At 39.2% G+C, this 19,049-nt stretch overlaps 1 protein-coding gene across 2 annotated transcripts in view; it reads right to left on the reverse strand.

The window, feature by feature from the left end:
- BTBD9 (BTB domain containing 9) overlaps positions 1-19,049 on the reverse strand; it is a 419,931-nt gene that overhangs the window by 355,591 nt on the left and 45,291 nt on the right. For both annotated transcript variants that reach the window (XM_047858828.1, XM_047858829.1), the window contains exons 5-6: positions 12,219-12,438; positions 9,324-9,443 (exon numbers count right to left, since the gene is read on the reverse strand). In XM_047858828.1, the coding sequence (XP_047714784.1) occupies positions 9,324-9,443; positions 12,219-12,438 (340 nt within the window). The remainder of the gene's footprint in view (positions 1-9,323; positions 9,444-12,218; positions 12,439-19,049) is intronic.

Genomic DNA, 19,049 nt, shown 5'->3' on the forward strand with positions numbered 1-19,049 from the left:
TTGGTCCTTTATGACTCAGTTCAAATCCTGTCTTTAGTAGGAACCCCTATAATGATGCTCTTGAATACCCTATATATTCCTTTATCATTGCACCTATCGTATTTTACTTTGTCAGTCCTTGGAAGGAGAGCAAAAACCGTGTCTAGTTCATCCATTTATGCCTGACACCTAGACTAAGTGCCTGCAATACAGCAGGTATTCAGTAAATGTTTGTTAGATGAATGTCTACACGAATAAATCCTGTAAGTAACAGAGCAGTGCTGCGGGGAGTGAAAGCATGAGAAAAAAGATTTCTGATGCTCAACCAGAGAGGTACTATCTGAACTTAATCCTGGACCTAACTGCTTGGGGAGCAACTATTAGTGCCACCAAATATAGTTCCTGCCCTTCCAGAATGAAAAACAGACAACGGCTGTTTGTGACAATAACAATAGGTCATTAGTATTAACATCATCTTATGCAATAGGCTTATTAAAAGGCAGTAATTTATATTCTAAAATTATAAAATAAAATGCAAAAGAAAAGGACAACCCTGTTCTGTTTTCTCATATTCCAATTCCTCTACTGAACACACAACAGTTCAACGTGTTATTACTCTTTAAACAAAACAAGCAAAAAAAGCCTGGATGTGATTTAATAACTTAAGCACAAACAGTCATGTCTCCAAAGTCTTACTGAACAAAACACAGTGGTTTTTTTTTTCTTTTGGCCTAATAGGAGGACTGTAAGTGAAAATTATAAATAGAAAATTTCTAAACTTAAAAAAAAAAGTAATTCAAGAGAGAATCCATAATATATGAAGTATGTTTCTAAATACACTGGACGCAAAGCAAATCAGGAGTTAAGAACAACAGGCTCCCTATTGTAATAATAAAGGCTACAGTGATCTTATTGGGAACTAAGGGGCCAGGGAATTCAAAGCTCTATTGACAAACTGACAATAAAGGATTGCTACACTCCCTTTGGCACATTTTAAAAGAGAAAACTTCCCTAACTGTTCATCATCATCCTCATCCTCATCGTCAGTGGCCTTGTAGTCTGGGTGGCTATGACCCCCACGAGCAGAACAGAATGCGGCCACACCGGGCCCTCTCTTTCGGCATTCCTGGAAACTGCTGCTGCCCCAGAGGCAGCAAGAGCTTCTTCGGGGCTTCATGTCTCCTCCTGCGCTAAACCAGAGCTATTTCTTTACCTCATATCCTACAAAGGCAATGTAGGGCCCTGATGTTAACTACAGTCAGATGGGACCTGCAAATTTAGCTTCCCTAAGGCTCAGTTTCCTCGTTTGTAAAATGAGGTAGTTAGCAGTATTTTCTCTCGTAGAGCTACCGTGAGGATACACAAGGTAATGATGTGGCTGGCCCAGAGAACATGCTCCTTCACTGTTAAACTGTCCCTTCCTGTCTCTCCCGAGGTCCTGTAATCCTGTCTCTCTTTTCTTCATCCTCCTTTCTTTTGCTCCCTGATTCCTTATAACTACTTAATGGATCTATCTCCTTTGAGTTACTCTTTTATTTCTTTCAAAATTCCAAAGGAAGATTAAAAAAAAAACCCACCTTATTTGTATGAAACTGATAAATGTACTACAGAAGCCCACATAGCTGCTATACTTTGCAGATGATGGGTCAAGAGCTGGCTGCTATCTACAGACTTCACACATAATGTTTCATGTGAGTTGAGAGACTTAAATAGTACAAATAGTTTCACATGTTATTTCACAAATATTTCACATATTTATTTCATAAGTCACAGACTTCAGAACAATTTATGTATAAATATGGTTTTATTTAAAAAACAAAAAACAAAAAAGCAATTTCAACCTCTTTGGCCTCAAGTAAAATTGTTATGATTTAGTGACACCATGTGGCTGCACTTTGCTTTGCATTCTCAGAAGAAAATGTTCCTGCGTGCAGGTTTGCTCTATACTAGTTCAATTATGACGTCAAAGTTGTAGGTACAATTCACACTAAGTATGCACTAAAATGTTTCCTTTTTTAAAAGTGAAACTATTCCTTTCTTCCCTACATCTGGATAAGGCATTGCTTGAATTCTGAAGATGCCAATCACATAAAGAAATAAAGCCTCAGCATAATCCTAGCTACAATTCTAAAGCATCCCGGTGAACCAATGAGTAAGTGCCTTCCTCGAAAAGTAAAGGAATGTATCAGTGCCCAGTTACAGAAGCAGGGGAAAACGAGAGAAAAGAAAGAAGACATGCAGCTTTTGTATAATGTTAACATGGTTGGGAAAGAATGCTTCCATAAATAGCAATGTTTATTTTCTCATTTGTTTTATGTCCTATAGATCTATAGCACTCTGTGGGTACCATAATCTAATGAAGATGGGTTAAAAAAAAAAAAAAAACTGCACCTAATGATGGCAGAGATGAGGAACCTGGAATGCATGGTAGCAATAAAAGAGATTAAAGTGTCCTATGTGAAAAAACAGTGCAGTTTTAGTATCCCTCTAATGAGGCCTCCTACAGTAGACCAGTTACTCCTGAATAACAGTCAATGTACACCAAAGAAAGGCTAACTATCTAAAACAATGACCAGAAAATATCACTCCTTTCATCTCAAAGAATACCCACCTCCCTGCTCAGGCCTTCTCTGACCACCTTTGTAAAATACCCTCCCCAACACCTCCCCTGGACCACGGTCACTATCACAGTACCATCTTCACAACACTTAAAATGACTTGATGCATTATCACTTGTTGATGTTGGTTTCTCCCAAATTCCATGACAGCAGAAACCATGGCAGTCTTCTGCAGGTGTTATGGCCTCGGTATCAAGTACAGTGCAGAGCACAAAGTAGAGCTTACTGCAGAATGAGTAAGTGATGAATGAGTGAATGAATGAAAGAACTGATGAATAAATGAAGAAAAATCTATTTTCTTAGCTGGTGAAGCATGCCTAAATTTCTTGTTGTAAGTGAAAGTAGAACAATTCTAGTGAGATATTTATCATTTATGGCCTCTAATGTGACCACTGAGACCAGAAGACAGGCCGGCAGATGCTCTATAACATCCTTTCTTTTTTCCAGGACACATTTGGCACTTTATAATATCAAAAGGAGGGAAGGGAAACTACAATAATTACAACACTTTCAGCAACAGACAAAGAAATCAGTGAAACAGAGTGGAGAATATGCTAGAATTCAGCATATGATAAATATGATTGTTCACATTCATGTGGTAAGGAACAATTATTAAATAAATGGTCTTAGTCAACTGACTATTCCTACTGAAAATACACACAAAAAATATTCTGGCTGGGGCGCCTGGGTGGCGCAGTCGGTTAAGCGTCCGACTTCAGCCAGGTCACGATCTCGCGGTGTGTGAGTTCGAGCCCCGCGTCGGGCTCTGGGCTGATGGCTCAGAGCCTGGAGCCTGTTTCCGATTCTGTGTCTCCCTCTCTCTCTGCCCCTCCCCCGTTCATGCTCTGCCTCTCTCTGTCCCAAAAATAAATAAAAACGTTGAAAAAAAAAAAAAATTCTGGCTGACTTAAATATCTAAAGACAAAAATAACAAATAGTAGAAAAAGTTTATAAAAATATAATATTCTTTAATGCTAGAATGAGAAACACCTTTTCTAAACACGATAGCAGACCACCAGGGATCATAAAAAAGATTAACAGATTAGACTACTTAATGTATATACATATGCATGTATGCAGGTATGTATGTATTTTTTGGACTTCATTTTTTAAAAAGTGAAACTCTATATGGCAAAAAGTACCAGTAAAACACTAAAAACTAAAAACAAATTGTACATGACAGGCAAAAGGATGGCATATGTGTGTGTGTGTATGTGTATACATAGATATCTCAATGTGTATATGTCAATATATCAGAATAAGTTCTCCCAAGACAGAAAAAGATAATTGTGTCAGAAGAAAAATATGCAGAAGACAAAAACAGGCTTTTCATAAATGAGAAAGAACAATGGCCATTATTAAAAACTATTCTACCTCATTGATGATAAAAGAAATCTAAATTAAAATAAGTTGTTGCTTTTTTTTTTTTTTTAATAAATCAAGGCTCACAATGGCAAAATGTTGACAAGCTTACATTGGTAAGGACTCAAAGAAACAGCACTTTCATGTGTTATTGGTAGAAATTGGGTACAACTTTACCAGAGGGCAAGCTTTATCAGTATTTAAAATATGTCCTACATTATAATTTTATAATAAAAGTGTCATGAACAATACATTCCCATTTCTTGTACTTAAAAACAAAAGGGGCCATTTGGAACTATGTGGATGGAACTGGAGGGTATTATGCTAAGTGAAATTAGTCAGTCAGATAAAGACAAAAATCATATGACTTCACTCATATGAGGACTTTATGAGACAAAATAGATGAACATAAGGGAAGGGAAACAAAAATAATATAAAAACAGGGAGGGGGACAAAACATAAGAGACTCATAAATATGGAGAACAAACTGAGAGTTACTGGAGGGGTTGTGGGAGAGGGGATGGGCTAAATGGGTAAGGGGCACTAAGGAATCTACTCCTGAAATCATTGTTGCACTGTATGCTAACTAATTTGGATGTAAATTAAAAAAAAAATTTTTTTTAACGTTTATTTATTTTTGAGACAGAGCATGAATGGGGGAGGGTCAGAGAAAGAGGGAGACACAGAATCTGAAGCAGGCTCCAGGCTCTGAGCTGTCAGCACAGAGCCCGACAAGGGGCTCGAACCCACGGACCGTGAGATCATGACCTGAGCCAAAGTCGGATGCTTAACTGACTGAGCCACCCAGGCGCCCCATTTGGATGAAAATTTTAAAAAATAAAAAATTAAATTAAAAAAATAAAAAATAAAATAAAATTACAAAAAAAAAGGGAGGATGCCTGGGTGGCTCATTCAGCTGAGCACCTGACTCCTGATTTCATCTCAGGTCATGATCTCACGGTCACGGGATTGAGACCCGAGTTGAGCTCTGCACTGAGCATGGAGCCTGCTTGGAATTCTCTCTCCTCCTCTCTCTCTGACTTTCCCTTGCTCACAGGCATGTGCGCGTGCTCTCTCTCTCTCAAAATAAATAAATAAACTCTAAAAAAAAAAAAAAGAAGAAGAAGACAGAAGCCCCGTTTTGTGTTAACTGAGGTCATCCCTCTGGTGCCACATTCCTGTCAAGCCACACCCTTCTCAATACTCTTTCTGGCCTCATCTTCAGTCACTGCTCCTCCTGACTCCTCCCGTGTCTCTGACCAGCCCGTACAGAAAACACACCTGCCTTCTAGTCTTTTCTTCTCTCTCTTCACAGGCATACCTGGGAGACGGTGCTTGCAGGCCTGCTATTCCTTCCCTCAACTCCCAGGTATGGCCCCAGGATCACCTTGGTAATTCCAGCTACTAGCTGCCTGCAGGCTCTAAAATCCACCTCTACCCATTCACACCCACATTCTCAAGTCCTCTCCTATTTTAGCACTTTTGTATGGCTGCCAAATTATTAGCACCATGTTGAGAAACAGCCAGAAAGTTTTTTAAAGCACTCCATATTTGCCACTCCTTATTAGTGTTTTTTGTTCAGTCCTTGGCTCCAGCATCTAGGAAAGATGTGGAAGGGTTTGAAGAGAGCTTACTAGATAGCCAAGACAATGTAAAGGTTGGAGAATTTATGGGTAGAGCAGAAATTGCCTTTTCCTGAGAAAGAGGAAGCTGGTAAGACATAACGTGGTTCTGAGTGCATCTGAAAGATTATACTAACGTGGACAAGTCAATTTTCTTCATCCCTAGGTGGGGGCTGAGCAGGGGGAGTTATTAGTCTAGACTTTGGCTCTATAGAACAGTCCCCACTTAATCTACAGCACATTCCTTAAAAAAGGGCCCAGAAGACAGAGCAGATCATTCCCTCCACTCACTATTATGGTTGGAATAATCACTCTGACTTTGAAGCCCGACATTATCCTTATTGCCACTAGATAAACTCTACTACCTTGACGAAGTGAAGTGCTGCTAACTGAACTACATTCCACATGATATATATAAATGGCAAATTTTATGCCATATATATTCTGTTACAATAAAACATGTTTTACCAAAATGAAAATACATTAAATCCGTTAGAAACACACCAATACGCAGGTTATGAGATAAAGCAAACCATTTAAGGCATGTTTTGGACTGCTATGTATGGACTGGCAATATGGAAAAGTGTTAAGAAGACTAGGCTCCTGAGGTCAGGAACAGTTTCCTCATAGTGAGAGCCCCCATGGCCAAAGAGGATGGCAAGAACGAATCTCTTTCTCTGAAGGTCAAACACCAGTTGAGAGCCTCAAAAATTAGATAGATAGATAGATAGATAGATAAATAAATAAATAAAAGCAATTTAAAAATAATAAAAATAATAAAAATAAAAACAATAAAAATAAAAACCACTACTGACCGAGCCTCTCCTTTGGGCCAAGCACTGTACTCAATGTTTGTACATATGCCATGTCATCTAACTCCCCACAGCAGACCTCATAAACGGTGTTGTGATATTCCTGTTTTTTTACTGGTGTAGAAAACTAGGGCTTGGAGAAGCACGGCTTAACGAAGATCACCATACCAGTATTCAGTGAAACCAGAATGTGAGAAGAGCTCTATCTAGCTCCACAGCCCATGGTTTCTATGACACAGCACTGGTTTCCATGCAATCCAGCCAAGACTCAGAGAGAGCCATTAGTCTCACACTCCCCAACTCACAGTCTCCTCTTCCGGGCATATAGTTGATGTAATCTTTCATCAACACCTGGTACCCATATCCTTCAGGATTAACCTCAAAATTCAGTTTCCTGATGAAAAACAGGAAGTTACCTCTGCAAACAGTACAGAACCACGTACCACTCCGAGACCTTTCGAGCACTAATATATTTTTTAACAAATACGTGGATAAAAAGTGCCAATGAATGTATATACATATTAATGCTGAATCAATTCTCTTCATTACGCAGTCAGGGCCTTGACCCCACGAAACCTGTGCTAACATTTACAGAGTACTACTGCATACGAGGTCACAGTCTGAGTACCATGCAAGAATACTGAAAGATTAGAATCCATACTCCTTGCTTCCAGGACTTTGTAATTTTAGTATCGGAGGCAAGACAAATACTCAAAGGACACCGAAAAACAAAGGTGACGTACAAATGTGCGAATTAACTAAATAACGCCAAGTAATTTATATGTACCCAGTAATGTTCCTGGAAGATGTGTATTTAGAACATTGTTTAGACAGTCAATAAATGAGTGTGAAGAAATACCAAGTATAAGACATCCTTGGATAATCAACTGAGACTTAGTCTTAGGTTCATTTTTAAAGGCTACCAAAATTCCAGTCTATTACAAAAGGCAGTTTATAAAGGAATGTAGTAATTAATATGTAAAAGTGGTTATAAATCTTTTTAAATTTATTTCTTAACTACTATGGATATCAAGATTCTTTCCTTGTCTTGTTATCACCATCTCTAACACCATCTTTGCTCAGTTTTTCTTGACCAGGGCTGGGAACTGGCTATACCAAGACAAAAACCAGCATCATGAATACAGCCAGGCTCTACAACACATAAAAGCTACATCAATAAAAAGCAAGGCCACACAGAAGAGACTAAATAAGGAAAGGGGAGTATAAGTAATACCCATTAGTAAATAAGGTGAAGTATATTTTCTAAAAGCCAGAGATGGCGAATGAAGGCATAAATCTCCCTCCACACGGTGGGAATTTCCGAGTGGGTAAAGCATACAGCCTCTGTCATGGCTACTATTATATTCATGATGATTTGTTCTGGGAGTCCAGTTCCTCTTGTTTCAAATTAAATGCAACCCATGCAGTCCTTCAGTCCATATCAGATGCTTTGGTTGCTATGTTGCTTACTTTTTAATCCAATACAACCATAATAACCTGAGTCAATGCAGACTCAATCTTCTCCTCCAAGTTGGGGCCCCTCTGTCACTCTCAAAGTATCCCTAGGCAGCTCTGAGACACAAAATCTTCACTCAATTTCTTGTCCTTCTTTTTTTAATCCATTCAAAACTCCTGATAAAAGAGCAACTGCCAGACCTGCAACACTTTAGTCTCTCTTTGGGGAAATGAAATTGATTTCCTTCATTTTTACACAAGAGGATCCCTGGGTAACAATATTGTGTCCGGTCATACCCATTAAAAAAAAAAAAAAAAAAAAAAAAAAAAAAAAAGGCAACATTCTTTACTGTACCAGAAGGCGGAGAGCTTTTGTGGAGTTCCTTCGGTGGAGGTTAAGAATTCAGCCTGATGCTGTTAGGTCCTAAGTTTATTAAGTATAAGGGTATCTTCTGACCTGCAGAGTAAGTGCTATTGGGCACCCCCATCTGCTCCAAATCAGTCAGCTGGGGTCATGGATGAGGGTGGGGATGGGAGTGGGTAAGAGGCCAGAACCACATTGCTCCTGGTTTACACCCCCAAATACCTTTCCTTCTCTTCTTGCCACACCTGACTAAATGAACCAATCATTTTCTGCTTTTGATCTTTTGACTCTAAGATAAGGAATACCTGAGGGCAATTTCCAAAGGGAAAATTACAACAGAAAAGAAAAAAAACAGCAGAACTTTGGGCACCACCTTTTCCAACACCCAAATTCATTAGTTGTATAGGTTTTACAGAATTCAGAAGGTTTAAAAGATGGCCTTAACCTAAAGGAAGAATATGAAATATTAGAACAGTAGCTCATCAACATTTTTTAAAAGCAACCTTCTATGGGATTACAATATGTAACAACAGTAAGAACAAAGGTGCTCTAGTTGAAGGGAGGGTGTGAGCCTGGAGTCCCACCAGCTCAGCCTCCCCTGCTCCCAGCCCAAACCACTAGAAACACTTGGTTCTGTCAAACTCCACTGATAAGCACCAACCTAGAGAAAGAACACAGCTACTCAGAACATGCACACTAACATATAAAAATCTCCTCCTGGCCCTGAGGACTACCAAGGAAGCCTCCAGAAATATCTCCCATGGCTTTTGCAGGAAGAACACAACCCCTACCAATCACTCTGCTTTCAGTATATAGCATGGAGCTTAAAAAGCATCTCTACTTCTCAGTGTTCGCTCTCCCTTCTTGTTCTTATGGGTCTTCTGCTGAAGTTTGGCACAAAATACTGTGGATAAACAGTTCCGCAGTATACTCTAGAATTAAGATGCTTAATTTTCCATATTTTCTCTAAGTTTTTTACTTGGGATGCATTTAGTAGCTGATATCCTGTAAAAGTCTTCTTCCATGAGACAGAAAAAAATGTAGTCCATTTCTCAAAGTCCAAATCTCCTTAAATAAACATCAAAATCATTAATTAGCCACGAGAACTAACCTGCAGACACGGGCTGGAAAATATAATTTCTGCCAAGAACGACACAGATACTGCGAATGATCAATCACTCTGATCCAATCAAGTTCATCCATTGACACTTCAATGAAGTATGAGTAAGACCTATGAATCAAAAGGAAAAAGGCAGAAAAAACCCTATTAAAATAACAAAACCACATTATACTTTAATAAAACGTTAAAGGGTACAAAAACTACAGTATTCACTAATTACATTTTCTGCCTAATGGTCATATTATTCTCCATAACAATCAAATTCAGAAAATAATAACATCTGCATAGATCCCTGTATTGTAGCGTTCACCACAATGTATCGAGATTATCCCTCGGGCACATCTGTATGCTTTAGTAGACCACAAGCTACTTAAGAACAAGGATCACGCCATATTTGTCTTCACATATTCGGGGTTTAGCACGCTGTTTGGCACATATCTGGCACACAAGACATTTGCTCCTTTTCAAACAGAGTCAGCTACCTTGCTCCTACTACATCAGCAGATTAATAAAGCCATGACAAGAGACAGGACAGAAAACAGACAAGTAAGAGGTATGCCTTCTCCTTCTGCCTTCCCTAGTCTGGGTGCTCAGCCCTATTCTCTCAGGAAAGCCAACTCAGAATGGTTCCCGGGAAAGGCCAGCTTATCTCCTGCTCCCTCCCAGTCTCCCACAATCCCACATATACATCCAGCCTGAAGAAAAATAAATGACATGGGTGAAGAGATAATGTGTGTTTCTTTGGGATACAACAAAGAATTTGGCAGCTAATAATCCAGCAGTAATGAAAATAGCCTATCACCCTCCCCTAGTCAGCTACCCTGGACCATTAGATGCTGGTCCCATGCTGAACCAATCTATATTCCCCTGTCATAAGCCAAATTTAAATTTGAGATGCAGTTATTACTTGTACTGTAATATCAACAGGAACAATCTCGGAAGATTTAGGTGACCATAAATGTCAGCCTGCAACCAACAGTTGTGACCAGAAAAGGTCAGCTTATTTTGTGTCATCCCCTCATTTTCTGCTGCCCCCTCATTCCCATTCATTTTATCGCTCGGTCTCAAACTGGTTATAACCTTTTATTGAACCTCTCTGGGTTATCAGGAATGCAGGATATAATTTTACAACACATGTCAGAATCTTTTGGGCTTAAGATTCTGCATTTTTCACCTTTGCTTAGAATGATAACCACTTCTGTGAGAAAAGAACTGCTATGTGGGAAAGTTAAGTCCCCCGTGAATGTAAAGCACATACTAAAACAAAGTGGCCCATAAATATTTAACATCATGGAAACCATAATAACTACTTTCAGTTTCAAACATAGTAACCTTTTCTTTTATTATCTTTATACTAATTTCATTATTAATTAAATGAGTGAATATACGCAAAGCTTTGAGAACAGTACTGATCACATAAAAGTAATGAAAGTGCTATATAAGTATTATTATTGTTATACTGTTATTATTAATCCAGAGACTCTTGGAAATGATATGTGAATTAGCTCCATTTTGCCAACTAAACATCATATTATATCCAACAAGATACATATCAGAAAATACATTCTTTTTTTTTTTTGAGAGAGAAAGAGAGAGTGTGAGTGGAGCGGGGGAGGTGGGGGGACGGAGGATCCAAAGCAGGCTGCACACTGACAGCAGAGACCCCAATGAGGGGACTGAACTCACGAACCGTGAGATCATGACCTGAGCTGGAGTCGGAGGCCTAACTGACTGAGCCACCCAGATTCCCCAGGAAATACATTCTTAATAAAAAAGAAACAGATGAAGATAACCTGGGGACCTTGAACACCTATGCCTATGGGAAACACTGACTCCTACCTCATAAAACTTTCTCATCTTTGGTTCAAATGGCTTAAAAGAGTGATGGCCAGTGGTGCTAAGAGAAATGAATTAACGTGCAAGATTTACAAGGTATCATCACCATTACTATCAAGTCCTCCATACCCAGGCTCAGTGGCATGAGTAGGGCCTAGGAGACTCTGTATCAATTTCTGGGTATGTAGGGTTTAGGTTAATGATGGGCAGTGATGAGAAAGACAGTTCTTGGTCACCTATACTGCTCTACTACTTCTGAGCATCATGGCTGAACCCTAGAAACCACAGTGGGTGAAAGTGTCAGAGGTGCTAGAAGGAAGGCAGAATCTTGAAGCCACTACAAACTGGGGGGTTCCTAGGCTGGAGCCCATCAAATTTTTTTCACAAACTTCCTTTGTTTTGAGGATGATTATTTATACATACACTAAAAGAGAACTTATTTTCTTCATTCATAGGGTAAAATGCATTTAAAAGGTTATAATGTCCAAAAGTGAAGAATCAAGTAAATAAGTAATGGTAACCCAGGTGGTGAAATACCAACCACTGAAAGTAATATTTTAGACGAGTATTTCTAAAGAGTAGAATGTTCACAACTACAAAGTGAAGTCAGCCTTCAGACATCAAATCTTCATTTTATAAAACTATACGGTTTTACGGGTTTCTGTTTTGCGTATGTACGTGTGCGTATAACTAGTTAAATATATACAAAGTTGGATAATTACATCTATACTAGATATATGCAAAGATTATTAATGGCTGGCAAGATTACTAACAATTTCTATTTTCTTCTTTGTGCTTTTCTATATTTTCTGTTTTCCATGATAAACACATATTCATTACTTTTATAAACAGAAAAAAAGCAAAAAAATGTTTTTTTAAAAGGAATATAGCCTTTCACTCTTCTCCCAGAACTAAACTTTAGGAGAAATGGCAAAACAATCCCAAGGAAATAAAGCATCAAACTGTAAAACCAAAGGAGATGACCACAAAATGAGGCCAATTCAATCAAATATAATGTCATTTTCTGTCCAAGTCATGCTAATCACTCACCGGCTATCTCGGTCCCACAGGAGTATCCGTATGTGATTGATAATAGATGGCTGACCTAGCTTAATCTCAATGCCAGAACGGCAGTCATCATCAATTGGGTGCCTAGAAAATCCATGATCCAAATCATAATTTTGAGTATCACCATCTAATAAGGCAGACTTCAGCTCCCCTTTTACAACCTGGGCTCCATACTTCATAGTTGCAATATTTTCTTCTGGTACTACAATTAAAAATAGGAAAGCAAGGTTAATGGTTACTTAGTAAATTATTCTATATTGTAGGGAAAAAGACAAATTCTAACATTCTAGTTGATTCTATTATGTGCATTTAATTAAAAGTGGCAGAAGCAAGTCTACAGAGATAGAAGACATGGAATGTCTACGAGGGTTAAGATACCACCTACCATTTAGATTTAATGACGCCAGCATAGCCACAAAGTGCCTAAGACTAGTGCTACGAGGAAGAAGCTGATAATAGTAGGAAAAAAAACAGGTACTAGGGCAAACAAACCAGCTCTGCAGAGTTCACTCTATTAGGAGCTTTAATTTACTATCTACAGGACAAAAATGCCATATAAGATGACCTGTACCCACCATCTGGACATATAAAAGCAAAGCAGAGAGGTCAGATATCTGATAAGACAACAGAAGAAGACACGTTCCAATACAGCGGAGATACTGGGCATGGACCATACCCACAGACATGCTGAAGCAGTTAATCTAGCTAATAAACAAACAGTATGTTTAAAAGAAGATCTATTTTTACTTTAATTGAGATTTTTAAAAACGGAAATTCAGTCTGTCATCAAAATCATTATTATGGTTATAATTAAGCCCCCTCCCCTCTCCAACACTAGATTTATTAAGTGTCATTTGTTCCTGGAACTCTGAAGTCCTCTATGCAAAGGCTGCTTCACAGAGCTAGAGCGTGTTTTCTAGGTGCCGGCATTCTGACACTCTCCGCGGAAAGACAGAAGGCAGCATAAAGCAGATGTTGAGAGCCTGAGCTTCAAGGTCAGAGTTCAAATAGGGGCTACACCTTTAATGAGGCAAATGACTCTGGGGAAGTTACCTTCTCAGAATTTCAGTTTCTCAAGAAGGCAATATCTAGATCCAGATGTTTTTGTTTATTTGTTGCAAGGATTAAATGAGATAATGTTTGTGAAGCACACAGTAAGCTCTCTAAGAAAAAACATGATCATTATTATTATGAAACATATACTAAAAAACAGACAATAATAAGAGAACTAAGTAAGTTCACAGACTGTAAACAAATACTGAATTCTCACAGTACAAGTACATCTCAGCTATGTGATTTGAATAGGGGAAAGTTTGAGCTTAATTAGACTCTTAGCGAAAGGGGGTAATTCATCACTGCATATTTCTTCCAAAATGTGGGTTTTAAAAACATTTTTTGGGGCAGCTAGGGGGCTCAGTCAGTTGGGCATCTGACTTCAGCTCAGGTCATGATCTTGCGGTTCGTGAGTTCGAGCCCTGCATGGGACTCTGCACTGACAGCTTGGAGCCTGGAGCCTGCTTCAGATTCTGTGTCTCCCTCCCTCTCTCAGTTCCTCCCCCACTTGCACTATCTCTCTCTCTCTCTCAAAAATAAATAAAGATAAAAAAAATTTTTTTTAACATTTTTCAAATGAAACCAGGTGAAGGGAGTGGCTCCAGAAGATAACAATAAATGCTGCTGACAATGGGGACTGGGTAGGTTTAGTTAACTTGCAAAAGGCTAAGGCAACTCAGAAAAAACAAAACAAAACAAAACCTAGTCAGGCTCAACCTTTTTCATGATGAAGTGATACAGGTTTAGAATTTCCTGAGTTCTCTTAGTTCATGGTAATCATATATATGCATTCTTGTAGTCTGCTTCCAGGAGCCCTGCCTGCCACCTGCCTTGTAAGGGTTTCTGATGGGAAGACACACTTACCCCTCTCTCCAAACCCTTCCCTATAGGGTCGCCTGAGACTCAGAGGGAAGAAAACAGAACCTGGTATGGTTTTTTAAAAAAAAGAAAGTTGGATTTAAAGTGAGAAAACCTAAGTCTAAGACTCAGGCTCTACTCCCCACTCCCCCTGAGTGAGGCCTGTCAGTCTCTATGGATCGGTTTTCTCATCTACAAATAATGCTGTGCCCAACCCACTCACTGGATTACTACATCATACTACAAATAAGATATGCTACAAGATCATGGGAAGTGTAAAGCATTCAAACAGTCAAAAAACCCTTACCGAGGACTCAATCTGTACCAGGTACCACTGGAATGCCTCAGAAAGGAAGACAGAGATGGGCCCTGCCCTCCTGATGCCTCCAACCAAGAAATGAAGCTTTTCATAAAGCAAGCAAACAAAAACTTCCAATCTCCACTTTCCAGTGCTAATAATGCGTAACACTGGGTAAAAAGAGGTATTTTCTCCCTTACTGCTGAGTGTAAAATGGGGGGGGGGGGTCTGAAGTCCGTTGCCGCAGACCACTGGAACCATCTCCACCAGTTCTGCCACCACCAGTCAAGACCAAGCCAAGAAGGGGGGAACTCAAGCTTTCAGACTTAGAAATGGCTGCCACCCTTTGATTTTCTCTAAACACAAGCATCTTCTCTAAAATGTATCAAGCTTGCAACAACACACTAGGCATAAGGGTTTCAAGTGACTGTAACTAAAAGTCTAAAATGGAAATGAAAGTGCTACTGCAAGTCTAAAGTCTTCTTCTGAAGTTTATTTCAAGGGCGCTTGAGAACTTTTCTAACTCTTCTTGACCCAGATTCCCTGAAAATATCTTTCACTTTAAAATGGAGAACACTTACACAAGTGGCAAGCCTCTCATGGTGACCATAATCGGAGTATCTCACGAGATAAAAACACAACCCCCAAGTATTTGTGTGTGTCTATGTGCACGTGCGCACACCTGCACACACGCACAAGACCCCCAGTTAAAGGTAAGAAGGAAAGTGACCATAAATGTATTCTTACTGCCTAATATCTATCAGTCGAGAAAAGAGCTCTCAAAAAATATAGGGTGTTAGAGATGAAACACATAGCGGGTAACAACAGTTTTCTTAACATTTGTGATTTTTGATACACTGTACAAACATGAAGAAAAAAAATAAGCTTTGAAGTTCCACAGGTAGGCAGAAACAAGCCAAGTATTAGAAAGAAAAGCTAAGGAGAAATGGAGTAGGACCTGCTGCTAGCGACACAGTGCCAAAATCTGAGTGGTTCTAGGTTAATTATCTTGTGTTTTTCTTTAGTTGTGTTATGTTCTTACTCCTCCTTTATTGAACTTTATATTACATCTAGGCTGAGACAGCTGTCCACCCCTGATGGGTCATTTGGAGCCATACTTGATTCTCTGCCCACTGCAATCTCTTTACCTAATTCTGTGCCCCAATCATCATCTACTCCCCAACCTGACATCCCTGAAAAATGTGTGGCTCCTCCCTTCCAACACGTGTGGCACTACACGTGGCTTTCTTGACAACTCTTGTCTTCCCTTGACTCGCCCCATTATCTCCACTCTCTGCAGGCCTCCTTTCCACATTTAACAGTACTGGTGCTCAAACACACCAAACACAAAACAGAGATAGAAAATAACCCCAGCAGGAGACTTTACCGAAGAGCACCAGCCTCCTGAGTCAGAGCAGCACTGGTTCCGGCTCAGGCATTGATTTCACTCAGTAACTTTAGGCAAGTTACTTATAAAGATCACAGAATGAAAACTTCTAAGAGCCGAATGGGACTTTCATCATATTTATTTAAAGAAAAAAAATTTCTAAGCTGCCTTCTGTGTGCTGGACTGTGCTGGACTCAGAAGCTCACCATCTAATACAGACAAGTGCATATCAGACATGAAATGCCTCCACAGAAGAACACTCAGGAGAGATTCTTTGTGAACCCCCCTAGTTTACAGATGAAGATACTACGAACTATAGAAGATAAATAAAAGAGGAGTCAAAGGGTTGTGAAAGTATTAAAGGTTCACTGCTGTTATTATAGCCTATATGTGACAGGTGAGACATTTTGAAATCTAGTCTAGAAGCAAGGGATGGATCCATTCAGTCACTCATTTACTATGAAAAGTCTAGATTTGGGCACTGTGCTAGGTGCTGGAAAACAGGGGTGAAAGGCATAATTACAGTCCTCAGGAAGCTCAGTCTTGTAGGAATCTAGGCAAGAAAAGCAAGAGGGGCAAGCTTTCTTCATCTGAGTTACTGGAAACTATAAGAAGGGCTATGTGGTACCATGTACCTACAGCACAGATTTAAACACACACACATATTTACATATCAACCAATAATTTAACTTAGCAGTCCGATGAACAGATTGATTTTTACTCAATAAAGAAATTTTGAGAATGGAAGTTGTGATAAGCTCCCTGCTATAAACATGAAGAAGCAGTATATTACTGTACTCTTTCTCAAAGTCTAAAACCTAAGACATGCAATACAAAGTACAACTCAGCCCAAACAGAAAAAGCACTAACTTTCAAGGTAGAAAGGGCTCCATAAGACAAAACTAAGCATTAAAGGAATGGTCTGAGTGCTAGTAGTTCAAATACCCTAAGGGGGAAAAAATAATTTCATTAAAAATTAATTCCTTTTCCCCAGGTGTATGTATAAGACTAGTCAAAACCACCTTCTCAGGAAGACTAACCATCAATGGTAAATTAAAAACATCCTTTGGGTACCCCCCTTTTTTTAAGGAGGAAAAAATTGCTGCAATTCGGTTAAAATCCCCAGGATATACAGCTTTAAGTGTACAACTTTCCAGAAACTAGTATTAATAAACTCAAAGTAAGACCATTAGTATCTGTGCTGCCCCTAGTCCAGAACAGGACCTCTCCACAGTTCATGAAAAGTCCCCAAAGACACAGAAACTATACCCTGGAAAAACAATGACACAAACAAATTTGGTCAATAGTTTCAAAATACGCAGAACTATTGTTCCAGAACAGCCCAGGAACAGTTCTCAAATTTTAGACCCTTTTTTCCTAACAGTGAAGAAATGTGATAAAACAGTATGTTTGGATAACACTTACCTAGAAAATAACCTATATTTTTAGTATCTGATACGAAAGTGATATGCATCCTTAGTATTGATTTTGCTATCCATATAGTTAAAAAGTCTGAAAAACAGCCTGCTATTTATTCATTTCTCAAGTTCACAAATTAGATAAAAGATTCCCAAACATTTGTATAATCTCTTCCTTGAGACCCCACTGAATTATTCCAGAATGAAGAATTTAATACTTATGAGTAGTTAAGTACAGTAAATATATCATTCCAGAATTGAGTAGTCCCTTTCATGGTGATTTCATGGGTTTATTATAACCCGTGTCTAATACCTATACTTATCAGTTGGTCAATTCTAAGCTACCATTAACTATGTGAAATGTCCAAAGCATCTCCCTCCCACAAAAATGTACCAAACCTATCCTAACAGCAAATTCAGTTATAGGGTCTTCCCAACACCTCAAACCAAAGCCAGGGCAAGAAGGGGAAAAAAGAAACTTATACAAGAGGATCTGACAATGAGAATTTAGAAAGTCTAAAAGTATATTACTTATCTTGTTATCTCTCCCCCGTCCACCCTCCCACACTTTAATCCAAGGCTGACCCTCAACTAGGACCACTCTCTAGCACCTCCAATCTCCACCCGGACCTCCCTCAACCTATTCCCTCTGGCTACCAAACTATTTCTCGACTGCCTTTCACTCCAATTTACACACTGGACGGTCAACACATGGTACTTACTATCTTTTCAAACCTATGGCCTAATTCCCCCCGTTTAGTCAAGCTTCTGCCCAGACTACTCAGCAACCCACCACAATTTATACCCCAAGGTTTTCTCTCAATTCTCGTTCTTCTTATATCTCAGCATCACTGAACACCTGTGACCACCCTCTCCATATAAAAGTTCTCTCCTCTGTCGGCTTCTGTAACCCTACCCCGTTTTCTTCCTACTTAATTCTTCCTTCTCTACCTTTAGCCCCTTGGCTAAAGCTCTTCTCCAAGTCTCAGACTTTGATCTTCACTTCTTTCTCTACACTCTAGCCCAGGTTTCAACTCTTTCTTCACCAGTTCTGATTGCTTCCTAAACTCCAGTAACATGCTTGCACTGCTATTAGACATTTCTCCTTGAGTTCATGCACCAAATGTCTCCTATATGCTATAGAGTATGTTAAAGGGTACAAAGATTAACAGGCCGTACAAAGATCATCTCTGCCTTCGAGGACCAAAGACAAGCAAAAAATTTTAAAACAATGTGACCAGTGTGATAATTCCTACAGAGACACATAAAGATGAGGAAGAATACAAATAATGATAATATAAACAATCATTTCCTTGATTGAGCTTACAGATGTTATTTGCACGCATTATTTCTTTTTTTTTTAAATGTTTATTGATTGATTGATTGATTGATTGAGAGGGACAGACAGTATGCAAGCAGGGGAGGGGCAGAGAGAGAGGGAGAGAGAGAATCCCAAGCAGGCTGCGCACCAAGAGTGGAGCCTAACATGGGCTGAGCCAAAATCAAGTGTCCAATCGCTTAACCAAAGAGCCACCCAGGCACCCCTGGACACGTTATTTCAATTAATTCTCATAACAATATAAGGAAATGTTAAAACTGAAGGTAAAATTCCTTACGTAACTTAATACCAGGTCACACAACTAGTAGGTGACTCATTCCAGATTTGAGGTCAAACTTGTCTGGCTCCAAAGCCAGTGCTTTTTCTTCTGTGCCCAATGAAAAGGAATCCAAATCTGATGGGTCAGGAGAGAAGTCCAGACTAAGGACACCTATTTAAGATCAGTCAGTTTTCAAGAGAA

This window comes from Prionailurus viverrinus, chromosome B2 (assembly GCF_022837055.1).
Source record: "Prionailurus viverrinus isolate Anna chromosome B2, UM_Priviv_1.0, whole genome shotgun sequence".
NCBI classification, from domain to species: Eukaryota; Metazoa; Chordata; class Mammalia; order Carnivora; family Felidae; genus Prionailurus; species Prionailurus viverrinus.